Source organism: Protopterus annectens, chromosome 2.part2, assembly GCF_019279795.1.
Source record: "Protopterus annectens isolate FY-2018-M chromosome 2.part2, PAN1.0, whole genome shotgun sequence".
Lineage (NCBI taxonomy): Eukaryota > Metazoa > Chordata > Ceratodontiformes > Protopteridae > Protopterus > Protopterus annectens.
In genome coordinates, this window is record NC_056730.1 from 817,505,945 (window position 1) to 817,522,471 (window position 16,527).

General features: G+C 38.7%; 1 protein-coding gene across 17 annotated transcripts in view; it reads right to left on the bottom strand.

Moving 5' to 3' along the window:
- Positions 1–892: 892 nt before the first annotated feature.
- MEF2C (myocyte enhancer factor 2C) overlaps positions 893–16,527 on the bottom strand; it is a 797,870-nt gene continuing 782,235 nt past the window's right edge. For all 17 annotated transcript variants that reach the window (XM_044064162.1, XM_044064167.1, XM_044064168.1 and 14 more), the window contains one exon: positions 893–4,505. In XM_044064162.1, the coding sequence (XP_043920097.1) occupies positions 4,184–4,505 (322 nt within the window). In that variant the 3' untranslated portion in view covers positions 893–4,183. The remainder of the gene's footprint in view (positions 4,506–16,527) is intronic.

Here is a 16,527-nt window from a genome sequence, read left to right on the forward strand (position 1 = left end):
TGGCGGGGGGTATTAAAAGGTATATAGTTTTATCTGGAAAGAAGAAAAGAAGGGAGGACAATGCAATGTGAAGTAGAATGGCATAGTCACATCAAGAAAAATAATTAATGAAATTATATACATGGAAGATGGGAGAAAAACTTGCAGATGTGTGGGAAGATTGCTGAATGATGAGATAAGATTAAGTTGGAAGGGAAGGAAAACTGGGACAGAAAGAGTTACAAAACTATGTAGTAATGTGCAGTACAATATTTATCATGCTGTAGACTGTAAAGGCAATACAATCTAGGTGAACCAAATGGACTGCATATGTTTGCAATTTTTGTTTCCACAGTTTTTCTTTCCAGTAAAGTTAATAAAAAATATACACACTTAGAAGCCTGCATTATTTTTGTTATGAGTTTCCATGAATACCCACTTTGGACTTATACTCAGTACTTACCCATGAGCATGCTTTCTCTCTCTCTCTCTCTCTCTCTCACACACACACACACACACACACACACACGCACACACACGCACACACATGCACACACAATAAAGTGCATAAACTGTCATACATAGTAGCATGTGCTCTGTCATCTATTAAATGATAACTGAGAGCATTTTTTAAAGTTGCAAAGTCATTAAACAATATTGGAAACATTCAGGAAGACAGACATTACACTGCTTCAACAAAGCATGAATACTGAAGCTGAAATGAAGAACAAAATTGTTTTGACTTTACGCAGTGGTACTAAGCATACACATTTCAAGTGTTGCAAATAACTTCAGAGGCAAAACAGGGATGACCTTCTAAATTAGATACATGAGAGAAGTGCGCACTAAAAAACAACATATTTAAGAAATTGTTTATGAACTGTAATTGAAAATGATTACACAGAAACATGAATCACTAAGAAAGCCAGTAACTTTACTGATTTGTCTGCAAAATACAAATTATACCTTATTTCCAGCAGGAGAACATTTTCAAATTTTACCATTTTTTTGTTCACTACAGACAGCTGAATTAAGTCCCTTGAGATACATAGATGTAAGTTAAATTAATTATAACATCTTGTTATCTAGTGGCGACAAAGTCCAGCTTATGCCGCTGTGAGCCTCTTTTCTTAATATTTGCTGTGGATGCTTACATGTCCTTATTCCGAAGCAATGTTTCATTTCTACTGTATAAACGAAATAAATCAGCAGAAAAAGAATACAGTGAACCTGCTGGAGCAATCCAAAGAGTTTGCCTAGCAAAACCCCATGTCTGTACTTCACTGAATGCTGTGCATTTTCTTACTGTCATACTGACAGACCTCTTTTCAAATGCTGAGGTATGGCTCAATCTGAGGTATGAACAGAGAAGGCAATCTGCTGCAACACCTGAATATAAAACTGAATAAAGGGATTGTTTCCAGTAGATTTGCTACAGCTCTGGACTTGGATTGCTCCATGTCTTTGGTGAAAAAGTACATGAAAAAACCTTTATCATTCTGAAACAATCTAACAGTTACAAATATTCCATCAGTCTGAGCTCTGTAGTGGCAACAAACCAGTACCTTATACGTGACAACACAACATCAGATGGCACAAACAAGAACAGACAAAGCACTCCACATTTAGGCAACAAATTTTTAACAGTTTTTCAAGTAGCTGTTTTCTAAGGAATGCATTCTGCTCTACTGTTGACATGGTAAAACACAAATTTCAGAAATATATCCTGATGCTGCTGAAGGCTGGGCATGAAATGCATAGAGCTGTAGCACAGCGGCTAGAGACAGCTGTGTCAAGATGATCAATTTTCTTTCTTAAGCTTTAAGGTGCTCTCAGTATACTACAGATTTGGAATAGAACATTCTGGCAATTCCAGAAATGATAGCCCAAAATGGCAGAAGACAGGACCCTTACCTCCAATATAATGAAATGTGAAGAGTGTGAAAGTTCCTTCAAAATATTGTTGCTCTTGTCAGATATTGCTAGTTGTGTCCTTTTATGAAAACTGTAGCAAAATTACACTGTTCTGTTTACCCACTTCATTATAATGATCTCCCCAATCCCTCCCAGTTTGTCAGTAGCACGTGAAATGATGTCTGTAGTTTTCATTAATTATTTCTCTTCCTGCTTGAGTTCATGGTAAATAATGCTGCCCAAAATCTGGAAGCAAATTGGGTCTGTGTGAGTTAATGGTAATACATTTTGAGGCTCTGCCTCAGAAATCATTAAATACATAATAATAATAATCTCACAGTAACCCAGAATTAGCTTTGCACATACCAATATGGTAACTTATGGTTAAAGGTAGAGAATTACTTACAGAAAAAGTGACCCATTGCGATCAAAGTTGTGCTTCTATTCATTTAATTGTTGTTTTAAGTATTACCTGTTCCAAATACCGATGTCTTGCTGCTGCTATAGACTTTCTGAATGTAGAAATGAGAACTGCAGGATGACATCCATTTATGCAACACTGAGCTCTCCTTGTCTGTCTGTAATTGCATTATCTACTTTTACTTTTGTTAATGAAAATATTAGTTTGAGTGTAACTTCCACCATTGTTTTCAACTTGGCATATGAGCTAACATGGCTATATTATATATCAAGTTTTGTTTTCAACAAGCATTAGAAAAAGAAATGCTATGGTACTCAAATGGTTCAAGGTTATTGCTTTCATATTTAAATCTCCTGTAAATGACAACCCTATGCAAAAAATACAAAGCCAACTAGGTTAAAAAAGAAACACAACTGAGAATCGAGGCAAATGTATGCTGTTAGATGGTTATGGAGCTCAGATAGTTTTACCCTGAGAATGTGCTTACCAAGAAGTCACAACTGTGGCAACTTGCAATATTTTAAAAGTGTTTGCATCAAATTAACTGTAAAGTAACTCCAGCAGAAAACAGCATTATAACGTAACTCCTCAGTATACACAATGGATGGCAGTCCACCAAAATAAATGTCACTGTAGACTTCTTGAAAATGTTACTTAATAACTTTGTGGCAATTCCAAACCTTGGATATCCTTTGACAGGATACAGCCAACTTTGATTCTGCAAAACATATGCAGAACACCAAAAGAAATTAGTTACTTACAAATGTGCAACTGCACATATATAATCCCCCCACTAAGAAAACAATGTTTGCTATTACCATAATTATAATATATATATTTATATATATATATATATATATATTAGAAAGCTATACACAAGCATGTTAATTTCACAGATTTTTCAAAGATTCTTAATATTTTATATAATTAGAAATACACATTTCAAAAACAAAACTTCTATAAAGAGAAAACAGTTGTCTTGGTTAGCAAAGCTTGGAGTTCTTCATGGCTTAGGGTAGGGCTTTTTATACAAAAACACCCTTTAAAGTCTTCTTTGCCACCATTTATAATATCTGCGAAGCTATCAAGGGAAAAAAAAAACATGTCTTGGCTTAAGTAGACTACAAAAAGCCACAGATGCTTTGCAAACTTTTTTTTCTTATTTTTATATGAAAATATAAGCAAAATGTAATGTACATATCTTTTATACTTAATATGTTATGCAGACCCAGACTTCAAAATTAAATATATTAGCTCTCAGACTAAATATTTTACAAGTATGGTCCACCCAAAGTGTCTTTGATCCTATTTCGTGCCATACTCCAATGATATGCCAGCATGTTTGTGACTGTGGTATAAAAGGGATGCCAGGGTACCCAGCTTCTTTTTCTCACTGTTTTATCTTCAGTGGCCACCCATAAGCTAGGTCTGTCAACACATCTGTACATTTTTCAATATGTTGCATAAACACTGCTTCTTGTCTCATGGTAAAAGTCTGCCATTATTGGCAAATGTTTTCTTTTATCTATTTACATGTAAATAACGTTGAACCTGCAACATGACACCATCTATTGTAACATACATTTTGCAAAGGAGCACAGCAATGAAAAAGAAGATAACCTTAATATCTATTTTTGTACAAGGATTCAGTTGTACAGTTCAAGTGCCAAGCTTATTATCTCAGCAGTTTCTGCTAAACTTTAAATCACTGAGGCAAGTTAAAAGTACTTTTACAAAACAGAGTACCTGACTTTTTTGTATTTTTACACACGGCACATATAATGCATACTGACCCCTCCCCCCTTCCCACTTAATGTTTAGCACACACACACACACACACTGCAAAAAATTAAATATATAACAATCTTATCATGTAGCCCATCCTTCAGAAAGCCGCATGCGCTTCATGGAGGGACTTTGTCTTTCGTCCTGCGAAGGTCTGGTGAGTCCAATTGGTGAGTGGAAGTCATTCCGATGATCTTCACGGTCACTGCCATCGTATGAACTGCTGCAGCTGCTCAAGCTATCAACCGGAGATCTCCCCGCCTCATGTCGTGTATGCTGAGGGTATCCTGACGGCGTGGTGGTACGGTCTCTAGGAGGAGAAACAGGTTCTGACTTGATGTTGAGGCTTTGAGTAGAAGGCAGGGAGAGATTTGTACTCTGAGATAAATGAGTGCTAGTGCAAGTTCTGTAGGAGGAAAGGAAACCCAGTTACAGAATGAGGAGGCTTGCTGCCCCCAGAAACACACACAGACACCCTCACAAAAAGTCAGACTCAAACACTCAAGCAGATGATAGAGAATGCCCAAAGAAATGAAAAGCTCTTTCAGAAACAACCAGCACAAGTTTAGTGTAAGACAGTATCACATAGCCAATCATTTTAATTGCTGCATTTATACAAGCCTCAGACTCTAGTTTAATCTTTAAAGAAGCCCAGAGTTTGATAGCACATAATGGCCACTTGGATCACCTAGACTGCCCATGTGCCTATCTCACAGCTAAGATGCAGCTCTTAGTTACGTGAGTGATTAGTTCTCCCATCTCACGTTAAAACACAATGGACCTATGGTCTTATATATGTGCCATGCATCCTTTATTCTTAAATCCTCTTAGCATTTTCCCTGACTTCTTTACCTTAACCATTAAGGCTTTTGCAAGCATTGTCCTTCAATGCTGTGAAAACATTGCTTTCTTAGACTTCTCCCTGAGATATTAAACAATTTTGTCCAATTCTGTCCTCTGTTATTTTTTTTTTAAATATTACTATCCTGAGAGATTATGGAAAGTCTCCTGAAGAAGTTAACAGTTTCCATAACTTCTTTTCTCCCTGTCCTAAAATATAAGTGCCCCTATATCTCAACCCTTTTAAGTATTTTTCTCACACTACATACTTATCTTTTGCTCGCCTGCTATAACCCACAATACCACATTTGAAAATCTGCTATTATGACCTGCTCTAGCTTTATTCACTTTGATTAGGTTTGCTTCCAAGATGCATTGTACTTTTTTGCATTAAAATCTAAGCTGCGATATTTAAAATTACATATCCAACTACAGGTTCCTTTTCAGAATTCTCTCTCTAATGTGTCCCATTATAATTTTGAACTGAATTTCTATTAGGTGTTTGATGTATAATCAGTTTCATTCAGATAATTTTGACCAAGATAACATAAGTGATAAATCCAGACTATGTAGTTAGTAACTATAGAATGTACTTAACAACAAAGACAGTGATACATTTGTAACAGCTATATCCTTACAGCCTTCACCTCCTGCATGAGAAAACTCTCCAAATAATTCTCTTAAAAATGAAAGAGATACATTTTGTTGTTTGAAATGGCCAGCTTGCACTTTCTGAATCAGCTAAGATCACTTATTATAAGTTATTTGTCAACTACTGTATTCATTATCACCCAAACGTATGCTATAATCTTCCACCAAAAGAACAAACTCCTACAGCCACTTATCTGAATGACAGCCAACAGTGCAATTGCAAGTGTCTGACTAGTCATATATTATTCACCCAAGGCTTGGATTAATAGCAATAAATATATATTTAGAGGGTTAGGGAATTTAAAAATGTACTGTTTCTCTTGTGAAACCTTGCTCCAGAGAAGGAACAACTCTAAGATAATCTTAAAAGTATGTATGCAGTTGTGAAATACTTATTCATACAATGTGCAGCAAAATGTGGATGTGTTTTATATCTTGAATTCAACTCCAGGGATATTACAATACATTTTCCGATCAGTTTCAGATTAAATTCTGCCAAACCAGATAGGGAAAGGTTACCTTCTATTCTTTCCATTCCTTAGCACTGGAATCTTTCAGATCTTTTAGGTCATCTACTATTAACGCACAATAAACCTACTCCAGTACATTCCCTTTGATTAGGTTCCCTTTTGACAGTCTGAATAGCTTTTCATTGTACAGCTGATGTTACTTTTTATTAAGGCAAAGTGTTTTCTTCTGTTCTTGTCACGGGGGGGGGGGGTGGCATGGGAACTGTAAACAAAGGATTTTAAATAATAAAGGATCCATTAATATTAGGCACATGTCTCCTCTAGGGAGGTGACATGATACAGAGGACAAAGAGAGAAAGAAAAAGAAACAGAGGAAGGAACAGAGTTGCTGTAGTCTGTGCCTATAAGACAAACAGTGAAGACCTTCAAATCTCTGTATGGGAAATGATTGTATCTTTACCATCTGCAACACATGGCAAATGACTAGACTGTAAAACAAGGTACAGTCGCTGATATTTGGTCTGATAAGAGCTGCACACAAGAAGAAAATTAACTCCATGGCATGGTTCAGCTCCAAAAAAGGATCAGGTAGACAGCTCCATAATGCTTTGCAAACAGTAGCTTTATGGGCATCATACAAAGGATCATGGTATGAAAGGACTCTAAGACTATTTTCTTAACTTTTAGAAAAATAGTACACTAAGCTGGCAAGGAGTACTTGCCAAATGCCACAGTGCTGCATTTTTTGACACTGAACACAATGCCATTTCTACTGTACCATTTGTTTGTAAATTTAAATGTCATTTGAAGGGAGCTGGTGTCAACAAGGTAAAGGACAAGGACTCCAAGTCTGCTGCAATTTGCTGAGATGGAGCCTTAAGGGACACCATTGCTGCATGGGATGGTAAGGACAGAAATCTTCTTATTCCTGCCCATTGTGTATGACCATGTAGCCAATTCTAGAACCAAGTTATTATAACCACATTCATCTTTGTATTCCTGAATTTATCTGATACTGTTATGGGGTATAGGATGCATATTTAGCCAGGCAGAAGTAAGCTGTGTGAACAGATAATCCAGAGTGACAGTCATACAAAAAAAAAAAAAAAAAAATACAAACTTAAGCAAATAAGAGCTACCTTTCACAAAACTGAAATATGTTAGCTCATGCAGAAGATTTCATGCGTATGCCTGAACTAGTTCCATAATGATTCTATTCAATATGCCTGTGAAGCTGATTAGTTGGTACTTATTGGAGTATGTGTAAGGGCCTTCTTTGTGAACTGGGACCCCAGTTGCCTGCTTCCATATTTCAGGAACCTAGCCAGTGTTCAATGCTCTGTGATGAATATTCATTAACTGAACTAGACTATTTCTGATTGCACAAATCAGGCTTCTCAGTACTTCAAATGGTACCATTGAGCTGACAATTAAAACTATACTGAAGGTAGAGGTGACCATTAATAAGCTAATTTTTAGTAGACTCATGCTGCGGGGGGGGGGGGGGGGCTGAGGTTCACCTTTGTGGCCTGAAATTTACTCCAGATATGTATGTTAGTGTCCTACAGATATGCATGTTAGTGTGTCAGCTACTTCTGTTTAACTATACTACAGTGATACCATTTTGTTCTAGCATGCTACATTCTCATTTCTTCCCTTCTATTTTTTCAGCTGTAGTTTGTTAAGGCCTTAATACTATCACATGTCTTTATGCCAGGTTTTATTTCAATTGTAGATTTGCTTTTTATTGTTTCAGTTCTTTTTGGATGGGGCAGAACTAGTGCACTAATCTTGGTAAAGTTTGAAGGCTTTGGGTGCTCTTTCAGTTTAATAATTTGTTGATTTTTCTAATTCTACCACTCAGCTTTATTGCAAAATTTTCTACTTAATTTATGTCTCACAGCAATAAATTTATAAATGCAGTTATTTAAAGTGTTGAAGATGCTAGTAACCAAAATGCTTTTTCTTACCTAATTTACTTATCCCTCTAACGGGCTTGGAAAGTAACTACTACTCTGCTTGGTAACAGAATCTAATACAATTATCCAAACACTTGGACAGGTTAATTTTAGAAACAATTGATCCCAATTTCTTTTTAGAAAATGATATAAACAATTGTGAATCCTTTCTGATAGATTTGGTTCTGTCCAGTTACAATCTGAGCCAGTCAGGGAAACTCTAGCAATCAAACCCACATGAAAAAAGATGAAAAATGTTTAGACCATTTGCAGTTTAATGGCTGGCTATATTAAGTTTACTGATTTTAATCTTCTAAACTGTACTGCTAGGCAGCGCCCACACTCCATCCTGCCTTTCAACACATCTGTTGTTTCTTATTATATGCTCCATAGGTTTACACATGATTACAAAGCTAATGACCCTTAAGGGCCTTTATAAGCCTGGCCATGCTTCCCAAATGCAATGGACAGGTTCTGATACCACTCATTTTACAAGGGGTATAGGCTGGGTATGAGTGGTTGAGCATTTACAAGCTTCCTCTTTCTAATAGGGACATAGGTGGCAGACAAAGGGTAAATTTACAATTCCTCATCCACTGATCCAAACTGCACTTGAATAAGTGTAGGGAGGACCTCTGTTGCACATGGATGGGAAGACTGTTTCAGAGAAGGTGTATTTTCTGAGGCACATACCTGTCACTCCAACATGTCTTACTTATGTTGCAGATCAGGTTTAGATCCCTAGATTGGGTGTTTCTGACACTACTATTTGGTGGCTGTGCAACTATAAGTGCTGATTCAGAGAATGATTTGAATGTAACAATGTGGAGGCAGTTGTAAATGTAACTGGAAATCACAGTTGTAGAATGGATGCTGAGTTAGGGAAAACAAGATGGTGTACATTGCCATAAGCACGATACAGCTTTCAAACCAGAAAGTCTACTGAAACACAAAATATGTGCATTCTAATTAATATTTGGTGTCAGCTGGCAGCCCTAGTGCTAGACAATGCTAGGTTAAACCACTATATAGTAAGGTTTGTTACTATGCAAAAGCAGTTTTGCTTTCAGAAAGTGCACCAGAGCATGCCAGAATGTATCTATATTGACTTTGGAATAAATAAGTAAATAAGTAAGTCAGTAAGTAAATTAAAATTAATTAAAATAAAATAAGACAAATAAATGTACACCTGTCAGGAGTTTAGTAGAGAAAACTGCAGTTTTACCAACACCATGGATGCCAGAAGCTGGAGCAAGTTTATTGTTAACTTGTATTCTTGCTAAAGTTATCTGCTGCCCTCCAGTGGCAAAAAAGACCAAATGCTGGACACTACTCCTTAATTTCTTGTTGCAAGACAATCATATTTCTACTTCCAATATTTTACTTTCATTTGAGGCATACTGCACAACTATTCGTGATTTCACAGCATGCCTCTGATCTTCCTTTTTAGTTTTGGTCTGCTCCTTGTACAATTTGTGATTTTTCAGCAAACTGTTGAGAACTTCCAACCATCATAAACACCATTAACTGCTTCAACAAATTTAAACTCACCCTAAAGAACTCCCTGCTAAATACTAAAATCTGGTCCTGCATCTATCAAAATAGATAAACATCTTACTCTCCTTGAGCCTTCCTCTAGCTTACCCCAGTTTTTACCCATCAAAACCAGTAGGAAACCCTATTTGATCTATAAGTTGCTTTAAACAACTCTGTTCTTACTATAAATTTCACTAACCTTAACTATCATTCTAACCCTTCACCCCTTTAAAACTATCCCACTAGTGATTTTTCTTTCCTTTTATCAATTCTTTCAACCTAATAGTACCCCTGTAGTGAACTTTTCCATTCTTAACTTTCAACCTATTTCAATATTTACAAAAAAAAAAAGTGTGTGTGTGTGTGTGTGTGTGTGTGTGTGTGTGTGTGTGTGTGTGTGTGATTTTTATATATATATATATATATATATATATATATATATATATATATATATATATAGGTTCATAGGATCATAGGTATGTATTATAGCAATAACCCACGCTTGGGTGTGGGTAATGCTGGATTTACCCACGGTTGGCGTGGTTTGGTCACAAGGGCGAAGCCCAAGTGGCCAAACAAAGCCAACCGTGGGTAAATCCAGCATTACCCACACTCAGAAGTGGGTTATTGCTATTATACAATGACATTATTTAAGAAATAAAATAATTACTTTTCTTAAATAATGGCATTGTATAATGCCTCCTTGCTGCCCTTCCGCAGCTGTCTGATATTCTGCGGCAGTTCTGATGTACTGCGCATGCGTATGTCTACGCAGTACATCAGAGCTGTGGGCAAAAGCAACGGAGAAAGCAAGATCTCCGTTGCTTTTTACTGTTTTGCTATGTTAAATGGGTTTAACACAGTGAGACAGCTTTAAAAAAAGCAACGGAGAATCTCCGTTGCTTATTTTAAAGCTGTCTTGCTATGTTAAACCCATTTAACATAGCGAGACAGGTTTTAAAAAAAAAGCAATGGAGAATGCAAGATCTTGCTTTTTACACACTGTCTCGCTATGTTAAAGGAGTTTAACATAGCGAGACAGCTTTAAAAAAAGCAACGGAGATCTCCGTTGCTTTTTTTAAACCTGTCTCTCTATGTTAAACTCCTTTAACATAGCGAGACAGTGTTTTAAAAAGGACTTATACTAATGGAAAAAGTCCGGGCGACCGGACCTTTTTCCATTAGTATAAGTTGATTTACAATGTGCAGGGTGACCAATCAGTGTGCACGTTTTGGAATATTAATGGGGGGTTATAGTATAATAGGCTATTGGCCTTGGGGCCTATATAAGCCTAGCCAAAAAGGTTCCCTGGCTTTTGCCACCCAAGAAAATTATTTTCCTGTGCCCCTGTCAAGCAGTGCCACAGAAGTGATCCCCACGGTGAATTTTCTATTTCCCATCCAGTCGTCAAGGTTTTTCATAAAGAGGGCCAATGAGGAGCTTTGCTTGACATGAATGGGTAATTTGTTCCAGAGTATGGGAAGTCTCTGGGACAGGAATCTATCCTTCTAGCATGTTCTGTTTATTGTGGTGACAAGGTTTAGGTCCCTGGAGTCTGTGGTTCGGAGAGATTGGGATTTCTTTAAGTGTAGCATCTCCAACAGCTCTGGGTTTGACATAGCTTTGTACGTTAGGCAGAGATTGCCTCTGAGTAGGCAATATGCGACAGAGTAGAGCTGGAGTTTTTTGAGATGGTCTGCATATGGCATCTGTCTGAGGCCAGTAATCCTCTTAGTGAGGTATTTCTGTGGCCTTTCCAATAGTTGTAGGTGTCTTGTGAGATACATGCCAAATGGGGCATTGTACTCTATAATGGGTCTGATGAAGGATGAGTAAAGAGGAACAATGACCTCCTTTTTTCTAGAGGAGAACACTTTTGTGATGAGGTGTGCCACATAGAAGTATTTCCTGACTACTGTGGCGATGTTGTAATCAAAGGAGAAACTACTGTCTACCTGTGTCCCAAGGAATCTTATCACACTTTCAGTTTTTAGTGAGCTACCACCTATGTGGTAGTTCATGGGTACCGAGTTTTTCCTAAAGGGGATGACAATGCACTTCTTGGCATTGAGCTTGAGGCCATTACTTTGACACCAAACATCTGTCTCTGTGAGCCCCTTTTGTAGAATGTCTACATCATTAGGTGATTCTATTATGGCTCCCACTTTGCAGTCATCTGCGAACATTGTTAACCAAAGACCTTCTGTGTTGGCCTGCACTTCAGAGAAGTAGATGCCGAACAGGAGAGGACCCAGGACCAAACCCTGTGGTACTCCACTCTTTACTGGTCTGAAGTCGGACTTGGAGTCGGCTACTTTTACTGTGTGGATTCTGTCAGTGAGCCAGTTGGCCACCCATCTTGTGACATAGAGATTTATGCCCAGTTTAGTGAGTTTATCTATAATTCCAGAGTGGGGGATTATATCAAAAGCCATGGTGAGGTCAAGATAGGCTGTGTGCACTACCTTGCCCTCATCTACGGCTCTAGTGACTGCCTCAAAGAAGTCAATCAGTTTTAGTAGACAAACTGAGTGGGGTCCAGGGTTTGGAGGTTACCTATGTCGTTGTTTATAAGCTCCAAGATGATACGTTCCATGGCCTTGCAGACCAGGCTCATCAGACTAATGGGGTGGTAGTTTCCAGGGTCTATAGTGGCATCCCCTTTGTGGAGTGGGATAACTGTTACTGTGCACCACTCAGTAGGCACATGGCCTGAGGTGAGGCTATGATTGAATATGGTACTTAGGTGGGGTGCCAGTTCATTCTGTTGTTCATGCAGTACACAGCCTGGGATGTTGTCTGGTCCCATGGATGCTGTGTTCTTGGCTTTGGAGAGTGCGATCTTTACTTGTTCATCCATGATTACAGGGGCTTTGCATTCTTCTGGTATTAAGAAGGGCCTTTTTGGAGGAAGAGAGGGGGGTAAAGTTAGCACTGAACCGATCTGCCAGGATGTTGGCAATATCGGTTGTTTCTGTATATTAGTGCCATTGTGCTGTAGCTCAGAGCAGATCTGAGTGTTGCCATTGAGATTCTTGACATAGCTGTAGAATGCTTTGTGTTTGTCTTTGGAATCAGTGGTGATTTTATTTTCATAACTGGCTTTGGAGGATTTTATGAGGGAATCTCAGCTTCTTGCGGAGTCTGAACAGGGAGTTCCTCCAATCTTGGGATTTTACTATTTTTTGCAACAGCTTCTTCCTTCTGTTGTAGAGTTTGTTTATGGCAGGGGACCAGCAGACTGGCTTCCTTTTTTTGGATGATAGCGTCTTGGTTCTGTTGGGGATGGCATGATCCATGCACTCATGTATGTGCTTATACAGTGCATTTGAGTAAGATTCAGCAGTCGTACCTCTATTTTTCATCTGCATGTGTGTTGTGAAGTTTGCCACTTCTGTCTTAAGCATGAAGTTGGCTTTGGAGTAGTTTTTGATGGTGGTTTCCTTAATGGGGGTGGGGTGGGGGTGGGATATGGATGTCTAGGGTGATTAGCTTGTGGTCGGATCTGACCAGCAAGGAAATGACCTCTGGCATGGAACCCTGGTTACCCATACTGGTAATGACCAGGTCCAGGATATTGCTGCCCTTGGTGGGGGTGTGGACAAGCTGATCCAAAGCATTGGAATTTATGAATTCCAGAAAATGTTGAGCAAATGAGTTGGTACATGAGTAGTTTTCCCAGTTGATAGTGGGGTAGTTGAAATCACCCATAATTAAGGTATTGGGTTGTACCTTAATATTTTCCAGTATCTTAAGAAATGAAGAGTGGGAATACTGGAGCATGGTGGGGGATCTGTACCAAGCTACAACCTGGATTGCAATCTTGCCCAGAGTTAGTTGCACTTGGATAATTTTGGATGCATTATGTTGAGCAACTAGCCTGGAGGTGTGGATATCCTTAATGAACATGGACATGCCTCCGCCTTTAGTGTTTTGGTCCAGGTTATGTGGCTGAAAGTTATGATATGAATTATAGCCTGGTAATGCAGGGGTGCTCTCTTGAGCATTGAACCAGGTCTCTGTCACTGCACAGATGTCGATGGTCTCCATTTTAAGGAGTGCCCCGAGTGAGTGTATTTTGAGGTTTAGACTTCTAGCTTTGAGTAGCATTACCCTTAGACTTTGCTTGCTTGTACTTGTTACGGTGGTGAATTTAGCATTTGAACCTTGCCTAAAATGGCACTATAGGGGTGGCAATAATCTCTCTCTCTCTCTCTCTCTCTCTCTATATATATATATATATATATATATATACATATATAATATTGTAACTTCCCCAATTTATTAGTCCATTTCTCATTTTGTTATAGTGTACTGTATTGTACTGTAATTTCTGTAAATTCTGTAAATTCTTGTAAAATACTGTGCAATCATAAATGTGTTTGCAGAGCTTTTCTCCCCGGGGCTCGGCTGAAAATGGGCTCCTGTCCCAGTTGGACTTTCCTGGTCAACAAATGTCAATAAATAAATAAATAAATACAGCCAATAAATAATGGCCGATTTTCAAGTTTCAGACTTCATGTCCTTCAGAAAAATCAATGTTAATGCAAAACCTGATATTCTAGCTGCTGTCTAAGTGTATAGTATAACAGTAATTGGAAATTTTCTCCATTTGTTAAGCATCTGTTCTGATTTTCTTACTAAGGAGTGTATCATATAACTGATTTGTTTCCACTTAAAAGCATTCTGTAAGTCTCCTTGCTCTTTTTTTCTGTTTAAAACTTTCATTTAGTGTCTCACTGATGTTTTTCTGCTGTGATAAACATTTCTGTAGTGATTTCTGCCTAAAATAGTGTAGCTAGTAGCTGTAGCATAGTCCCCACCCTCCCTCGCTATTGTTGTTTTGTTCTTAAACTTGGTGGCTTTGCAGTTGCCCACCCCTACTGTAAATTTGATCTGGGACACTCCTCCCAGTTGAGTCTCATTAGCTCATTTTACTTAATACAGAAAGAACATTTGGGAAGGCCTGCCTCCTTAGTTTCTCAACTTTGAATTATCTTCTGTTCCTCCTTTCTCCCTTTCAACTCTACATATATATAAAAAAAAATATTCAGCTGAATTTGCAGTATTTGTGTTTCCCCCTCCTACTCTATTACTTCATCTTGCTTTTTTGGCTACTTGTTCTCTAAAGTGTTAAATTGCATCTTTTTTGCTGCATTTATTACTGCTTTTTTTTAGCCTATTTAAATTGTAAGTGTTATTCTAAGCCTCTTAGTTTTGGTTTAAGCACTTGGGCTTTAGGCCTACCCCTTAGTTTTCCCTGGACTCTCTTCCTCAGATTCTGACAAATATGGATGGACAATTTCCTACAGTTTCTCTTGCCAGCCTGGTTGATATAGGCATCCTGAGACAGTGTACTAAATGCCTCATGTACACAGACAGCCATCTACTATTACTACCTAGGAACACAATTTGTGAGAGATGGAATTACATTAAGAATCTAGAGTCTATGCTCTCTCCCTCACAAGCCAGTATATCTGACACTAAGAAGGTTAGCAACACAATCACTACACCTCAAACACCACCCACAACTACATTACACACCCACATATGTGGAGGTCCTCAACAAAAACATACCCAAAGGAGACCTCAAAGGCAAAAAACACAAGGGAACTCCTCAACCCTCCACACCACATGCTACTCATAGTCCACACACCTGTGTCTCGCAACCACAAAGGCCTAACCATAAACCCAACATATTAGTCAAAGGAGACTCCATTGTGAGGCATACAGATGTGCCTCTCACCAGGCTGGATAAGGAGAAAGTCACAGTTAGTTGACTGTCAGGTGCCAGAATCCGCCATATCACACACACACTCAAGTCTCTCAACAACAGGTACTGTTATGACTCTTTCATAGTTCATTTTAGGGTGAACGACTTGAGACACACCTCCCTGGGCTATATGAAGAGAGATATGATTGAGCTCGCTGAATGTGTGTCACAGGCAGGTATGTCCCTAGCCTTCAGCAGCATTCTACTGTCACCCAAAATGATCCCTCAATACAAACAGAAAATGACTGACTTTAACAATTGGCTTAGATTCTGGTGTCATTCCAGGGGGATCCAGTACCTGACAGCCTGGGAAGATATGATTGACAGACCATGATGCTTTGCTAGAGATGGCCTGCATCTGTCTCACTTGGGCTTCAGGCTTCTGGCAAAGGCCCTTGCCTCTCCCAGAGTGCCTTTTTAGGAAAAGTCCTGAGGTCATAAAACCAACATAAAAATTACAACAAAACACAAAGTAAAGGTGATGCTGCTAAACACTAGGACTCTAAACATGAAACTGCACTCATTGCAAACATTCTTAACCCGTGACGATGCTGACATTTGTCCAGTCACAGAAACCTGGTTCAAGGCTGCAGAGAGCACCCCAGCATTACCTGGTTACTCATCCTATCATACATTCAGACCCCAAACTGTGAGCAGCAAAGCTAAAGGAGGTGGAGTTTCAATATATATTAAAGACACACACACCTCCAGGCTGGTCAAACAGTATGAAGCACAGGAGATGCTCCAGGAGCAGGTAACCATTGACAAGACCCTTATTCAAATCATAGCTAGCTACAGTCCCCCAAATTTAACTCAAGATGCCCACTACACCTATCTGGACCCCTTCAAATCTATCAAGATTTAACCATTTACCCTGATCCTGGGTGACTTTAACTACCCAACCATAGACTGGAAAAACTACTCATGCCAGAACACAAATGCCCAGAGATTCCTCGATATTATCAATGCAAATACCTTGGAACAGCTAGTCAATACCACGACAAGAGGTGATAATATCTTGGACTTGGTATTAACAAACATGAGTAACCACTGCAGTACTTCTACAGTATCATCCTCCCTGGTAAGATCCAACTATAAAACCATCACTTTCGAAGTCAGCATCTCCTCTGACCCCCCCCCTCTAGCTAGGGTCAAACAAAAAAACTTCCCCAAAGCTGATTACAACCTCCTGAGGGATG